The 17,530-nt window shown below is 34.2% G+C and overlaps 1 protein-coding gene across 2 annotated transcripts in view; it reads left to right on the top strand.

Moving 5' to 3' along the window:
- LOC126473759 (transmembrane protein 47) overlaps positions 1–14,891 on the top strand; it is a 149,682-nt gene extending 134,791 nt beyond the window's left edge. For both annotated transcript variants that reach the window (XM_050101016.1, XM_050101017.1), the window contains 3 exons: positions 7,365–7,514; positions 7,699–7,761; positions 10,845–14,891. In XM_050101016.1, the coding sequence (XP_049956973.1) occupies positions 7,365–7,514; positions 7,699–7,761; positions 10,845–11,005 (374 nt within the window). In that variant the 3' untranslated portion in view covers positions 11,006–14,891. The remainder of the gene's footprint in view (positions 1–7,364; positions 7,515–7,698; positions 7,762–10,844) is intronic.
- Positions 14,892–17,530: the final 2,639 nt, after the last annotated feature.

Here is a 17,530-nt window from a genome sequence, read left to right as displayed (position 1 = left end):
GAGGGTAAAAATCGTAGAGGGAGACCAAGAGATGAATACACTAAGCAGATTCAGAAGGATGTAGGTTGCAGTAAGTACTGGGAGATGAAGAAGCTTGCACAGGATAGAGTAGCATGGAGAGCTGCATCAGACCAGTCTCAGGACTGAAAACAACAACAACAACAGTCAAGAAGGTAGAATATAGATAAATAAGTGTTCTTTAACTGCTTTCGGCAGTTGTATGTGTTTGGCAGACTCTGAACTGTCATGTTAGGGTCAATTTTAATCTTCTAAAAGAAGCACAGGGTGTTGATAGCCTAAATTTTTTATTAGGTCATGGGGTGAAGTTTCCAATTTCTTGCAAAACTGGACTGGCATTCCCTGAATGAAAGCGTGAATGGATAGTTCTGCTAACAGAGATCTGTGGTGGGGATGTATCTGTCAGTGCCTGATGTTTTGGAAAGATCTTTTTGGAGTGTATGGGGGTGTGAAAATTGGATGTTTGACAAATAAGACAACTCTTCCAAGATAGGAGATGATGCCGCAGTATTAGCTTTCAGTCTGCAGTATGCCCCCACATTTCTGTGCAGATGGTATAAGTGGAGTAAGATGGTGCCTGCACTCTTAGATCGTGGTATAGCATCGGGCACCCTCCGTGTAATATAAGTGTAATAAATTTGTCACGATGATGATGATTATGGTGATGAAACTTATACCATTAATATTAGATTCAAACCAGTGGTATCAATTTGTGCATATTCCTGTCTTTTGTCCACTGATACCTCATGGCATTCTGCTGTATTAATAGATTTTTAATTAATTACAAACAATTAATTACTGATGAAACTATCACTGATATTGATACTACCCTTACACATTGCACAGCATAGTATAATGCTTTCTTAAGTTCTTGAACCGTGTGGTCTCCGAATTGACGTGGTGATTATCAAATTCAAATTACAGCATTTAATTATGCTTATTAATGCTTAAACACCGCGATTACACTATCTGGTTTTCTTGGCATGGTTATTAATGATGTGTTTTTGGGAGGACATTTAAGTTGTTTATTTATGCACATTATTTCAACTACCATCCCAGGTGCCTTATTCATGTGCTGTGAGCTGTGTTGTAATACTTCCTGCCTGCACTCTAACCAGGCTGTGTAATATTCGTGATGTCGCACGACTATTTATTGTACAGTCTGAGTTAGAGTGGCACCCACTACACACTTCACTGTTCATTTGCTTTTCAGAACCCACTCTATTTCATATAACACACATTGTGTGTCGTGGAGGAGATGGCTCATGAGATCTTAATAAATTGAGTGCTGGTCCGAGAGCCTTGCTTCAGTTGAAACTGTCATAGTTTATTAGGTTTTCCAAAATTTGTAATGTGATAAGAATCCTTTATTTTTTTTAATTGCTCTCATGAATTTGACATTTGCTTCATGATATGGGTTTCATTGTATTTCGTTTCATCATCATATTTGAAGTAGTGCAGTATACTTATACATAGACTGCTTAGAAGCAAATGCACTAGAATCCCCAAAGTTCAGAATAACATATATTTATCAATACATAGGCAACAAGTTTGTGGTTTGTCCACACGGAATAGAAAATTTCAAGTGTTCCTGGGATATTTAAAGTCTAAGTATATAAAATTCATGGTGAATCTGATTAAAGGGGTCAGCTACATTGGCTTGATGTGTTGCTTACGAGAAGAATTGACAGTTCCCTGGGTCACACTGTATACAGAAAACCCACCCACAGTGAACTCTTTCTCCTTGCCATGTGCCATCACCATCTGTTGCAAAGGAATTCTGTGCTTAAAGCTCTGGTCTAAAGAGCTTGAATGTTCACACACAAGAAAGCTTTGTTGGAGAATTGCAACACCTATGAATACTGTTGTGGAGGTGTGTGTGCTCATATTGACAAATTTAGCAGCCGCTGCAGTGCCAGTAAACAGTTCCTGAGGAAGAAATTGAAACAGAGAGAGAAACTTAATCTGTCCCAATCTTTGTAAAGATCCATACTCTTTTATGGAAGCAAGGCATCCAGTGTATTATGCTCCTTTCAACAAAGATAAAAAAAAATTCTTTGTAATTTTAATGATGATCTAGGTCTCCAAAAGCCTGATGTGTACTACATTCAGTGTGAATAAGGCATGTCTTACGTGAACCAGACAATTAGAGCAGTCTAGAAAAGGAGCAAGAAATATCAGTGACACACCCGACTAAAGGGTCATTCCATGTCAAGTCACCCAGGCCTTGACACCAACCATGTCAGATTTTGATGAAACTTGGTACAATTACTTCTTTTATCATCCTGAAAGCACTTGTAAAATTTTTTTGCTCTGTCTCTTATAGTTTTTTTTATAAATTTTTAAAGTTTTTAGATTTGGCTTTGTTTCAGCAGTCGGAAATTGTAACTTAAACGTGTCCTCACAACTAAAAAAATTTGTATATTAAAGAATACTCAAGATATTAGTATGAAATAAGTTTGTGTATTATATCTAAATGTTAAAAAAAATTACCATAAAGATATTTTTTAAATTCTTCCAAATGAAAAAAAAATTATAAGGTTCCTTTTTTTTTTTTTAGCTAACGGATGTTTAGTTTTACAAAAACTGCAATATCTAGAGTCTCAGACCTGATAGAAAGCTCAAATTTGTTTTAAAATACTCTTAATTGTATAGGCTATTAGATAAAAGAAAAGTTATGTTGGCTTTTTAACCTGTTTAATAGTTATCTAATTTTTAAAATAATATTAATTATATTTTAAAAATAAAAAATGCCAAGTGACTTAGACACCGAAAATAAGTTTTTGTATTGTTACTCCTATGTTTTGAAGTAAAAAATTATTACAGTGTTAAATAGTGCTTGGATAGTATTTTATTAAGTTTATTCGAACTCTCAGTAAGTACTGTTGCTTAGTTTACAGAGATTCTTTTCCAATATCCTACAAAAGTAACCAGAACAGTAATCAGACCAAAAGTGAAATCAGTATGTCAGATATTCAAACCTATAGTGTAGGGTTATTTAAAAAATCTGACTGTTTCCAAACAACCTACACACCTTCAAAAAAGTTACAACCGGTATCAGAATTGAGTGAGGAAGAAAAAGATTTGATCCACTTACGATCTGGAATTAATCTGTGTGAATTTAAGAATATATGTTCACACCACAGCTACTACTTTTTAAATGTTTTTGAAAAGTATCAGCCAACATGTGTAGACCCACTAAAAAAACACAAAAAGCCCATCAAAAATCGTTGAGAAGTGTAGGCTTGGATCTTTCTACACAATTACTGACAAAAAATATTAGCATAAAACCTGGACAAAAGCTTTGCTCAACATGCCGTAACTTTTGTGAGGAAAAATTAAGAGTTGAAGTCAATGAAAGGGAAACAGATGATGAAGTCATGGTTGAATTAGAATCATTGGAATCCAGAAATGAATCCCTCGTACAAACAAACATTGCTCTTGATTATTTAGGTTTAACACCGATAAAGCTTCATGGCTTGTCAGAACAAAGTAAAGGGTCTTATTTTAAAAGGAAGGTTAGCAGTATTGAAAAGACTGCAAAAAAGGCGGTTTCAAAAGCATTAAAATATGATGCACCAAGTTCTGATGATGACGAAGAAGATAAAAGTGTGGTTGAGAAAGCAAAGGATTTTGATGTAATGATTTCTCTTATGAAAGAGAAGATTTCATCTGTTGGGAGGTCTAAAAAAAATCCAGATTCTGACCTTGGCTCCAGACACTTGGACTCTAAATAAAGTGATGAAAGAATTTAATGTAAGTGAGTACATGGTACGACAAGCTAGAAAGCTAAAATATGAAAAGGGTATTTTGGAAACTCCTGGTCCAAAAAAAGGTAAAACTCTTTCTGAAAATACAGTAAGACTTGTAACGGATTTTTATGAAAAGGATGAAAGTTCCAGAGTGCTACCTGGAACAAAAGACAAAGTAAGTGTTCAAAAAAATGTGTACATGCAAAAAAGACTCATTTTGTGTAACTTGAGAGAACTCTATTATTCTTTCAAATGGGAGAATCCCGAGGTAGAAGTAGGATTTTCAAAATTTTGTTTCTTGAGACCTAAATGGTGTATCCTTGCTGGTGCTGCAGGCGCACACACTGTATGTGTATGCAGTATCCACCAGTATGTTAAACTATTACTGGATGCTGTGAAAATTGAAGAATCTTATAAAGACCTAATTAAGATGCTTGTGTGCAACACAGAAAACCAAAATTGCATGCTACATCATTGCAACAGCTGTCCTGCCAATACTGCACTAACAGAGTGCTTAACTGAAAAACTAAGCGAAGATTATGATTTAGAAGAAGAAATTGTAATCAGTCAGTGGGTTAACACAGACAGGGCAGAAATGATCAAACAGTCTATCAGTGTTGAAGACTACATTTCTTTATTGGTTAGGTCATTGGAAAAGCTCGCCCCACACTCGTTTATAGCAAAATCCCAATCAGCAGCCTTTAAAAGATTGAAAGAAGACCCACCACACAAAACAGCAATTATTGTGATGGATTTCAGTGAAAATTATTCCTTTGTTATACAAAATGAGATCCAAAGTTACCACTGGAATAGAGGTGGTTGTACTCTACACCCAGTTGGAGTTTTTCTAAGAAATGAGGAAAACAATGTTTTTGTTTCCAACCACTGTTTTATTAGTGATGACCAAGAACATGACACTGGTTTTGTTAACTTTGTACAAAAAGAAATTACAAAGTGGCTGTCATTACATCATGCTGACATTGACTCAGTTCACTACTTTACAGATGGTTGTGCTTGGCAGTACAAAAATAGAAACAGTTTTAAAAATTTGACTGAACACTTGAGAGACTTTAATTTGAAGGCCCAACACTCTTTTTTTGCAACAAGTCATGGGAAGTCAATTTGTGATGGCCTAGGAGGAACTATTAAAAGAATTTTAAGGAAAGCCAGTCTACAGCTTTCAGATAAAGAACAAATAATGACAGCAATCGATGTGTATAAGTTTTGTGAAAAAAATATTGAAAACATTCATTTTCACTTTATTGACAAAAAAAGAAGCTGATTTGCTACGGTTAAAACTAGAAAAACGTTTTTCAGCAACCCCAACCGTTCCTGGAACTAGAAGTTTTCATAACTTCAAACCACTTCCAACAAACAACCTTGAAATTAGAAGGACTACAGATAGTGTAAAACCCTCCTTAGTCTTTTCTTTCCATTCTTCTTCCGATTGGGTTCGTGTTGAACCATCCATAAATTGCTATGTGGCTGCAAATTATGATGGTAACTGGTACAAACAATATTCAATGATGAAGAAGATGCAGAAATTCGATTTCTACATCCTTCAGGACCCGCTGCATCATCTTATTGGCCTGAAAGAGAAGATTCCTGCATAGTGCCTTTGGAGCACATAGTCTGTGTAGTAGACGCACCTCACTCAAGCGGCACTGGGAGAATGTATTACTTCAAAAAAGACTGTATCAAAAGAACTGAAAGCTCTTGGATGAAGTGGAAAAACAGTTTGAATCAGCATTAATGTTTATTAAAAAGACAAAATTACTCAAAAAATTCAATGTTTCAAGCAATCAGTTGGGTTATACATAAGTGCCGTAAGTAAACTATCTTTGTACATAATTCTAATGTAATCTACTATAATTAATAAACATGTTAAAAAGCCATCATTATTTTTGTTTTATCAAGTAGCCTATATGTTTAAGAGTAAATTAAAACAAATTTGAGCATTCTATCAGGTCTGAGACTCGAGATATTGCAATTCTTATAAAACAAAACATCCGTTAAAAAAAAAAAAAGAAAAAAGAAAAAAATACATATATATATTTTTTTCATAGAAAATATTAATATATTTTAATAGCATCATTTTTATCTTCAAATATGTATAATAAATAAACTTGCTGCAAAAATTCATGATGTTATCTAAAAGAGTTTTTAAGATAAGCAAATTTAAAGTTTTGAATACAAATTAAACTGACCATTTCCGAAGGTTCAGAAAACGCAAAACATAAAAACTTTAAAAATTTGTAAAAAAAAACTGTAAGAGATACAGCAAAAAAAAAAAAAAAAAAAAAATTGCAGGTGTTGTCAGGATGGTATTAGAACCATTTGAGCCAAATTTCATGAAAATCTAAGGAGGTGGGTGTAAAATTTATTTTTTATTGGGTGATTTGATATGGAATGACCCTAAATCAACAAGGAAATAAATTGTTGCCAAAGGTATATAAGGAGAATAGCTCAGATGATAGGTGAACATGTGGTTAACAGCTAACAGTTAAAGCCTTAATCTTACAAAGATTCGTATTATGTGATTTCAAATACTCAGCAGTGATGATGACCTTTTGGCACCAGAAGTAGACATTAATGGTCATACACTAAATGAAGCATGCCATGTAAAATTCCTTGTGGCTCAGTTGAATAACTAGTTAAAATAGAGTCAATACACACATAAAATAACCAAGCAGCTCAGTTCAGTGTGCTTTGCCCTTAAAAGCATCTCATTGTGTTGTTCTGCAAAAACTTTGAGTAGCAGCTTTATGTTTAACATCGTTGTATATATACAAAACAATAATGTACATCACAAAAGGTAGTGAGGACTGGATTACAAATGCTAGTGTACACACCCACAATACAAGAAGGAAGAATGAAGTATCGAGCATACTCCACAGACTGGCAATGCTAGAAAAAGTACCCTATTACTCTGGTATCAGAAGTCTGCCCAAAAACCTGCAAGATAGTGTACTTTACAATGACTTTCCAAAGAAACTTAAAGACTATCTCATTGAAAAAGAGTTTTACAGTGTTGCAGAATACGTATGCCATTAAATTTGTATATATTGTTATTCATTATCAGTGATGTAAAAATGTAAGCTAAAGGTGTAGAAAAATAAGTGATAAAGAATGTTAATACTTTGACATGTCCTATATTACACGTACATTTACTGTACACAATGTAATCTTACAGGATCACATAAAATTCAATTCAACTTGTTTACATTTAGCTGAATAGCTTTAAACAGTATCTTGCTGATCCATGTTGTATTAACAATATTTTTATGGTTTGTTTGTATTTTGTTAATGTATATATTGATTATTTCGCATCATAGAAGGTTCTCTACTCTTGACATCTACTGTACACAATTTATAGGTCATAAGTGAGATTAATGTTGAGTTTCTTCATTGTTGCATATATACGTACGTGTGTGTGTGTGTGTGTGTGTGTGTGTGTGTGTGTGTGTGTGTGCGTGTGTGAGAGAGAGTGAGTGAGAAACAGAGAGAGAGTGGGGGGGCTGTTGCTGCTTATAATAATTAGTTTAAAGTATTATTCTAAATTGCAGTTTGCTTAAGAATTTAAAATTGTTGCAGTGTACATCCAGGCATCTGCAGCTCTTTGTGTTATCACACTGCTGACAGACGTTGTAGCTACACTCCTGACAGGTCTTGGTCTGCGGAGTAAAGACCACCGCACCAAGTACAAGTATTACAGGATTGCAGTGTATGTGATGGTGCTTTCTTGTGAGTATATACCTCAATAATGTTCACATTTAAACAAAATATTTCCACAGTTTAGTTAACAACTTTGACACTGTTCTGTGAGTGATTAGTAATAGTTTAGATAATTAAAAAATAAACTCATATTTTAAATTACCTGTAGACATACTTGTGATTATTCATGCTTACTTGACTATTTTTGTTGCAGTAATATCCATTCTTATTGCCTTGGTGGTTTACCCAGTATTCTTTGCTGCTGAATTAAATGAAGGTATATATTCGTCTTTCCCAGTGATATATTGTTTGACTAGTATTTATTTCCAGTAAACTTCTTACAATAATGTTACACAAATATTTCATAATATTTAGCGTAACCAATGTATATAGTAGTTATTGTCTCTGATCAGTGGTATTTATTGTTTTCCTTTAAACATCTTATCTATTTTTTTAACAGTGCTACAGAAATGCAATGAAAATATTTCCATCAAAAAAGGAAAGTGCTAAATACAGCTGATGGATGAATGTCAGAGTAATCGAAACCAGATTTTTTAAAAAGTGTTGAAAATCGTCTCTCAAACCATGTACAATGTGCAGTAAATTTTGTACTTGGATGACAGAGTGATTAGAAAGTGCAATAGCTGAAATTTACAAATGTCAAACTGAAATTTATAAGAATTACTGGGTTCTGTTTAAGTGCCAAACTTCAGATTTAATATATTATTGCAGGTGCTAACAATATGTCCAGTTCCACATGTTTGTTTACTTACTGTCAGTCAGTGATTTGAAACAGTGGCGGTTTATGCTGTTATATTTTTAGGATTTCAGAATTTATTTAGTATAAATCACTGCCTTGGGCACCTGCATGTGGGATTTGGAACTATGTCTCCTTCCTTGTTGAAGGTGTTTAATCTTCAACAGAAGTTCTTTATTGAATCAATCAGTCAGTCTTTCTGGGCACTCAGTAACAGCTTTTATAGAAGAGCAGATTTCACATGTGAGTAATTACTAAAAAATTGTAAAATGTACTAGGACATCCTTCACGTACAGTTGTTTTTATGTATAAGGTTTGCGGTCAGCTGATCAATTATTATTGACGAAAATTTATATTCAGTAAATACTCCTGATGAAATGTTGCTCTTCTAATTTGAACAGAAGCTTAAGTCTAGACATTTCCCTGTGCCGTATGATGCTTGTCTAGTAAGAGAGAGTAGAGTAAGCAAAAATATCGTGTACTATATTTGCTGGAACTGTTCAGCTTCCCAAAATCATATGTGAAGTGGGTAGGACAAACACCATAGACTGCAGTTATATCATCTTAAATCCAGATATTTCTGCACCCAGAGCATCTATGGTACTTCTTTTGAGCTTTAGAAATTCTTTCTCGGTGGCACTGTTTCTTAGCAGTAATCCCAAGGAGGCATAATTGTGGAGTTTTCAACTAATGAAGAAAGCTACCACATTAAAGCAAAAAGCCAGTTAATAGACTGTAACTAAAAATGTTGGGGAGAATCATGTGTCCACTGCTATCAGTTCCACAGTAGTTTTCAATTGTCAGCAACTACTTGTAGTTGTGGTTTGTTTTCTAACCACCCTTTTGTTCAAGAAAAAGATCTTTCTAATAGGACTAGTGTTGCATCTTTGTCATTGGTCTTTAAAGTGGTAATGTTAAATTTTGCAGTCCTCTTAATGCTTAGGTTTATTTTAAGTATGGCCATAGAATTTCACTGTCTCTAATACACAATTGTGTGTGTCAGTTTAGGGATTTTAGAGATCCAGGAAAGTTGGGACTTAACAGGAGGCGGGACTGGGAGAGGGGTTGGGTGGGGTGGGGGGTGTATGTGTATGCTACAGAATGTTCTTCCAACATTGCACATGCAACACAGGTCTGGTCGATGAAGTCAGGATTCCTTATAGTTTCATATATTTGTTTCCTTCCCTCCACTTTTACCTAATTCTGCTCCTCAGATGATGCCACAAAGAGCAAATTGGCAGTGTCCTTTTCTTCTCCTAGAAACTTTCAGTCCTTAAAGGAAATGGAGACAGTTGATTTTGATGTTTAGTTACTTTTCATCTGCCCTAAAGACTAATCAGTTCTGTCATTCATTCTCTGGGGGTCAGATATTACCATCTATCAGATGGATCCCACATCTGAAAGCACCATGAAAAAGGCATGATGTTATTGTTACATTCACAGTTGTCATGGCACCAGTATGAAACAGATACAGTAATCTACATCTAATCTACCTCAGGTGAGAACATATTCATCCCTTTGGGGGGGGGTTGTTACATGCACTATGGAGAGCACATCAAATGAGCAGATGGTGAAATGCATTCTTCAGGCTACATTGTCACATCCGTGAATAGGACATACGTACTATCACACTGTTCCTGGGTCGATTCAGGTGGATGACGTACAACATTCACTGAGATATGCAGAGTCATTTTACTAGAGGAATACATATAGCAGATAGACAAGCTTATAAAGCAATCTCTCAAATCTGATTATACACAGCCTGACTGGAGATGTATGATCCAAAAGCCACCAAAAGGTCTTGACCTTAACAATATTGCATATGTGTGTGATTGGTAATGCGGTATCTGCTGAACAGTACGGATTGCTTGCTAAGTATTTACATGGTTATTGAATTTTATTGGTTCCTGAGGAGAGCAAAATCAGCTGAAATGAACAGTAGCATTTACAGTACTACATTCACCATTAAACTTGAAGCGGTGTAAGCAAGCTACACTGTGAATGAGTAACTCTTGAGTAAAAAGCTTGGATAAATTGACATTAGAGGTGTGAGCATGCACCCGTACAGTCTATCTGAAGATGTGGAATAAATAAATAAAATCTACAAGTGATATGTATGTAGTTATGAAGATGGTGAAACACAACACTATTTTTTAAACAGAAATATGCTAATGATTCGTAAATAAAATGGAGACTATTATGGCAGACTCTAGTTATTTTGGAGTCAAGGTACTGGTTGATTTCTTAATATTGATCATAAAGTATGGCAAACTTCTTAAGCTTCATTTCAGTTTACACCAAGTATATTTATGGTATGAAATGTTTTGAATCAATAGGAAAAGTTTTAATGATGGTTGTTAACAGAACCATGTTCAGAATCCATGGGAACATACTTAGGTCAGTTTATTTTTGAAAAATTTGTTGCAGAAGGGTTTATTACTCTAGCAAAAAGTGTTAGTTGCATTAATTTTATGTCTCTGAAAAGGAGAGCACTTGGTCATCTGACAGTAAGAAAACCCATGCTGGACTTAATACAGAATAAAAAATTTACTGTTGTAATTGCATACATTTTGCTACTTTCTTGATATTACATTATTTTACAGGTAATCGCACTGTGTGGGAGTTTGGATGGGCGTATGGTGTTGGCTGGGGAGCAGCCATTTTCCTGTTTGGGGGTGTTATCCTGCTGCTTTGTGACAAGGAGTCAGAGGAGATATACTACAAGGAGCGAAAAATAGTGCACGACAACGACTCGCGAGCCTAGTGTCCGCCACCCCTGCCCGATGTCGTGCTTTGAACGTAAAAATTGCTGAAGAGGCCGTGGATGGTCAGAGCATAGAGTTGCAGGATTCTGGAATTGTCTGGTTGGTTTAAAAACCAAAAAAGTGAAAAAGTTTGTGAGAGAAATACTTGTCTGTTCTTATATATACATTTATCACCTTCAGTTTGATCTGTTAATACTTCATACATATAACCAATATTAATTTCATTGCAGTTAGTTATTTAGGAAGGTTGAATACATATTCTTCACTAATTAAGGAAAAAAGAACAAAAGGTATCTTACCAGTTCCTTTACTATGTTGACAAAATATACAGTACATCAGTAGGATGTCAAGTTTTAACATTTAATTTTGGAATTAAAAATTCCACTTTCCTTTCTAAACCTGAGAAATTAATGACCATCATATTTATTGGTTCGTATTTATTGTGCTTCAGGAATCCTGCAGTTATGATCTGGCCTCCACAATGTGGGACACTGTGGATATCACAGTCAGTAGTTGGCTTTTTTGGACAAATACTGCAGTCTCTGGTTTCAAAGTAAAACAGGATGGATGTTGTGGATGAGTGAGGCTGCCAGTTGTATGTCTGTGCTAATGGTTTCTTTCTGTTTTATGTAGAAAAACCTATTTGTGTGAAACATGATGCATGTATGTATACTTCCCACATCAGTCTCTAAAGCATTTATTATACAAAAAAGGTTGTAAAATTTTGTATTTTAAGTCCAGTTATTATTTGGTTCCTCTTTTGCTCTAAAAGTTTACGTTTTTCATTTTATGAAATTTTGATCATTTTCTGCCCTATAACTGTGTTGTTTTAAAGTACAGCTAATTTAATCAGTTAAACATCATTACTAACCATTATGTAGAGTCACACTCCATTACTTCAGGCAGTGTTGTTAGCACTAGTGTGTTGACTACCCTTTTTTTAATTTTTATGTTAGCATACTGCTTTCCTTTTTTTGCTTCGTGGATCTGTGGACCAAATTGATTTGGCTCCTGCATAAAGTTCATTGAATGCAATAGTCATTGTTTTCCAGCTTTTTGCCCTTTTTTGTTGCTGGCAAGTATGGTAGAACAATGGCGTGCTTGAGAGAGAGAGAGAGAGAGAGAGAGAGAGAGAGAGAGAGAGAGAGAGAGAGAGAGAGAATGTGTGTCCGTCTAAATGTGTATGTGTGTATTTGTGTGAGGTAGTTACGGCTCGGGCAGGAAAGGTGTGCACTTAAACAGAAGTGAACTTACAAACTGGTGATGCATGAATTCAACGAACATAGATTATATGTATTTTCATAGAGAAACAATGAAAAATTCTCATGTGACTACCATATGCACATTTTACAACCACAGAGATCAGATGCTTGGAAGTTCTTTAGGAAGACAAAGGTTTTTAATATGGATTTTATAGAGCAGGACAATGTTTTACAAGAACACACATTTTTATAACAGAACCAATGACTAACATTAATGTTTTAGCTGCAGCATCTATTCATGTGCAGATAAGGAGTGAGTATGTGTGTTTTCTACTTGTTGGTAACTTTACTCTTTATATTGATGTATTCATCTTCTTGTAATTGTTTTGCGCAGTTCCTGTTTAGTATAAAGATTTCTGAACTGTTAATTTTAAAAAGTGGATAACATACTCAAGTTTAAGAAACTGCCACATTGGGAAGAAATTATGTCAGAATATAAGTCTGTATTGAGACTGTCTTTCTTTTTTTGTACATAGTGTAAAATCTTGTAAATGAATACTATCATAAATAATGATCATTAACATCACATAATTTTAATTTACGCAGTGGTTTGCTTGTAATTACATTTTTACTGTATTGATGTACATTTGGGCATATAGCAAATTTCCATTTTAAAGTTCAAATACAGAGTTTATCATCTCTGTGGTATTTGTTTGTTCACTACTTCCTTTAGATAATATATATTCATACAATTATTTTTAGGTAACTTCTCACAGAAACAGCATTGCCAAGGAAAAAAGCCTGTGAAAGTTTCTCATAGCATTACTCCATTCATTCTGTCACAATAGAAGTCTATAACTTCTTGATAGTTCATTTTTAACTATTTGTTAACCATTCACTCACTGGACTTTCCTTCAATGATTTGTATATAAAATATTAAATTTATTTGCTGAACTTTTATCTTTGAACAGAATGTTGCCTGTATCTATAATATGATTGATAAATTTTGTAAATATGTGTGTTGTATAGTAAACATAGAAATTTATGAATTGTGGATTTAATTTAAGAAATATGTAAATGTATATGATATTCTATATATGTAACTTGAAGATGGTATGGTATTATTTACCAGATAAAATCAAATAATTAGTGCTTCATGCATATATTTTCTTCCTAATTTAAAAAGACACAAACAGTTACCTATTCAGATGCTTGTAAATGTCAAATATTGACTCACTTCATTTTCATTAATTTTGAGTTTTAGAATTAATGCAGTAATAGCTGAACTAACGTAGGGATCGCTGTAGATGAGGATCACTGCTAGGTTTGGAATGAGAGCAGGTAACAGGATTCACCCTGCATGCATGTTACCATCAGTGAGATTTTCTATTATAAGTTCATTGAATTGAAATTCATGTACATTCTATGACACTAATTAACATATAGAGCTGATAAGGCAGTCAGGAGCAACAAATTCCTTATGTTCCATCATTTCTTATTTATCTCTCTCTCTCTGTACATATATATAACAACGAGAACAATCAATTATTGACAGAATTCTTGAACGGATTGTTATGTGAAAAATTCCTGAGAATCAGGTATATGTCAGGAGGTATGCATACAGAATGTATGTTTTTGTATTACATTATAACAACTTTTTCACTATACAGAATTATCTTGAACTTAACGAAATCACTGAAAGCCATTTCATGCACTATTCGTCATGAACACTACACTTAAAAAGTTATTTAATTTTTATGTTAACATAGTTCATTTTAATTGTAGATTTCCATAGTTGGCTCCCTCTAGTCAGCCTCTTGTAGTGATAATTTATTTAAAAACAAGTATATATCAACTGGCCTCTTGAAAGAATATTGAATCATCTTCACAGAGAAATTTGTTTAAACTTTGTTCCCTCTTTTTAACTTTATTGTTCCCCCTTTTTTAGTCAGTTTCAGATTGATAAAATTGTAAGATAAGTCAAAGAATACATTTTTCTGTGAGGCTATCGTGTGCATGGGTAACAATATTACATCACATATGAAATCAGAATTGTCCTCATTGTCATTTAATGGCAGTTACTAATTGTGTCCAGACTGCATAATTCAAACCTGCTGATGTTCACAAGAAGTATTATTTTGTTGGTAAGCATAAGTAAATGTAGTTAAACATCACACTAACCATTAACTTGACTGTTGTACAGAAACATCTTGTGTGTTTGTGTGCGTGTGTATATAAAATACATATATAGACACTGGAATTCAGTGCAGAACAGTTTTGCAGACATGGTAACTCCAGGGAAATGTGTACTGAGGAAACACAAGCCAATAAACTATGTGTACCAGTCACAACTGTCCCAAATGTGTGTGTCTAGAAAGAGTGTGTGTATAAACTGTGAAACTTAAATTTTAAAAATGATACGCAGTTTAATACTGAAGAGACTACTGCCTTCAAACTTCTTGTATTTATTGAAATGCATTATTTTGTTGTTGATTTTAAAGTTGGCTTTTTCCCATGTGTGTGTGACTTCAGTGATTGGTTGTTAAAGTAGATATATGGATCAGGATTGTTAAACTAAAAGTATTTTCTTCCAGTCAGTGCTGTTTCAGTACTTGGGCAATATACGGGCTAGAGAAACTGTCAGTGTACATAGTTTTGAAATAAAAGTTATGAGAATACATAAGCAATATTTGTCATGACTTGTACAGTAAGAAAATTGAATATTCAGTAATATTTATTGATTTAATAAAACATTTATTAGTATTGTTTAAATAAAGATTTACGTAAAGTCCATATAATGATCAAAATTTTCTATGCTTGTAGAAATACTGGAACATAACTGAAAAACAAAAGTAAAATCTATCCTTAAAAGTTATTTTGTGGTATAGTAACTGCACTTATCAGTAAGACAAGTGGTACAGCACCTGAGGGTTGAAAATAAGTTACTTCTATTAACTTTAAAAATCAGTACAGGAATAACTGTCACTACTTGTTTTTAAGTGGCTCCTGCATCGTCATTGCACATTTGAGCATTTTTCGTTCTTTATACATTTTGATCAATCATCATCATCATCACTAAAATTATGGACAACAGTGATAAAAAAGAGGATAACAGAAAATAAGTCCATACAATAAAAAATATCAATAGTTACTTGAAATTTTCTCTAGAGAATTGACTAAGTTAAGTCCAAAATTGTTCCCTTTTTTCATTTTCCATTCACTACCTTCTGTATTAAAAAAAGTGCACTGTGATGCTGTGTCGTAGGAGAGTACGTGTATCTACTTGCATAAAAAAAACACTGTATGTAAAACCAAATTTGGCCATCATAGTTTTTGTGGTAAACCAATTTACAGCTATTCTAAAAGACATTGTTCGGACTCAGAGTGCTTAACGGGCAATGCAGGTAGGTGCCCTTGCAACCTCCACCAAATTTCAGCTCTACCATATTGCAAAATCAGGTCATTAATATTTGCTAACTTCACATACAGCTGTCTGAGTGCCATATTATGCGCACTGACTCTTCGCTCCCTGAAAATTACTTCTACTGTTCTACAGATCAACAGCAGCATTCCAGAATGAGATTTTCACTCTGCAGTGGAGTGTGCACTGATTTGAAACTTCCTGGCAGATTAAAACTGTGTGCCGGACCGAGATTCGAACTCGGGAAGGTAGCAATGGGATACATTCCAGTATTCTTAAAAGTGGATCGTTGTCATATCTATACGCCAGTGCCTTGCATAGCACAAAAATTAAACACTGACTGGCACTTTTGTTTGACAATACTCTTGGACACTATCATTTCCTTCCTTAAAGGCTCAAGTCTAATGATTCCCAGAAAGAACAAGCTATGCCATTGTTATCTTGGTTTCAACTGTGAGCTACTTGAAATATTAACTACACACAAAAAAATCACAAGTAACAATGACTGAACCAAACAGTTAATAGATACGAAAAAAATTAAAATAACTGTGATATACACAGGAGGCTGTACCTTCAGATACTGATAAGGAAATATTGGTGAAGTACTTAGTAATTTTTATCAGTCACTTAAGTGCAATAGAGAACAATTTTTGTGCGAGTGGAACAGTTCACAAACTGGCAAAGTAACCCCGTAAATACTATCCTTTAATATAGTGTGTGATCACTTTAAATAATCATGACTGCTTGGCATGTGTGTCATTAATTTATGGAGATTACTGATGAAACTCTGAGTGACATTTCACCCTTTGTCAAGAAGAGCAATGTATAGCTCTGGAACTAATAGGCAAGATTTTGATTGAGCCACACTATATCTTCTGAATGAATTTCCAACATTTCTGCAGACTCAAGCCTAGGGAGCACAGTGGTTATACCATTTAACTTATATCATTCAATGAAACTATCTTTTTCTTCAACTGACATCTGTGAGGAAGACCATTGTTGCTCATTAAAAGGAAAGAATCTTCACTATAGTCTGATTTAAAGTAGTTGTCACTTGACGTTTGCGCTGCGAAGTTGCGGCGTTGTCACGTCAAGCACTGGCTGGAGGCAGCCGCCTCAGCGCATTGCTACCCCCAGCGATAGAAAATTGTTTTAAAGTCTGCATCTTCTACAAAAAGTAAGTAAAAAATTTCAAACCCACATATGATGTATATCTCTACAATGTCTCTCAATCTGTCAAATATCTATTCTTAATTTTAATTAGGACAAGAGTTATGTTAATTTGTTTGAAACCGTTTAAATTCTCGATTTCACAAACAGCTTCTAACTTATCACGTCATTACTGAAAAACTATTGGTGTCACAGCAAAATATTTTTTTTCCATTCATTACCAAAATAATGCACTCGGCAAAGAATCCTTAAAAGTTTTCGTAGTGCGTCACGTTTCCTGTATATAAATTTCTGAAAACAGCACCCTATCAGTACTGAACTCGAAACAAGTATGACGTTTAAAATCTCTATCTCCTATAAATATTATGTAAATATTTTGAAATTTACGTGTAGTATTGGTCTCAGTGGTATCTATAAGCAAATCAAATATCTTTTCTTAATTTTAATTAGGGCCGTTGTTACATTAACTATTGAAGTGTGAGAAATTTTCGCGTCCGGAAAAGTTTTCTTCTTTACATTGCAAATCTCGAAAACTATTACACACACTGAATAACATCTTGGTGTATATACAAAATGAAATAGAATTAAAATTAAGTCTAACTTACCGTAAGGAGATGACGAGAGCTGACCAAACAGTATTTCTTAGTCTCACAACAAAAATAAGAATTAATCGAAATAAATTCACGAACACAATATTTAATGGCAAAGTACACACACACTAATTGGACAAT

The sequence above is a fragment of the Schistocerca serialis genome, chromosome 4, assembly GCF_023864345.2.
Source record: "Schistocerca serialis cubense isolate TAMUIC-IGC-003099 chromosome 4, iqSchSeri2.2, whole genome shotgun sequence".
Taxonomy (NCBI): Eukaryota; Metazoa; Arthropoda; class Insecta; order Orthoptera; family Acrididae; genus Schistocerca; species Schistocerca serialis.
The sequence above is the reverse complement of the archived record's forward strand: the minus strand, read 5'-3'. Positions and strand labels throughout refer to the sequence as shown.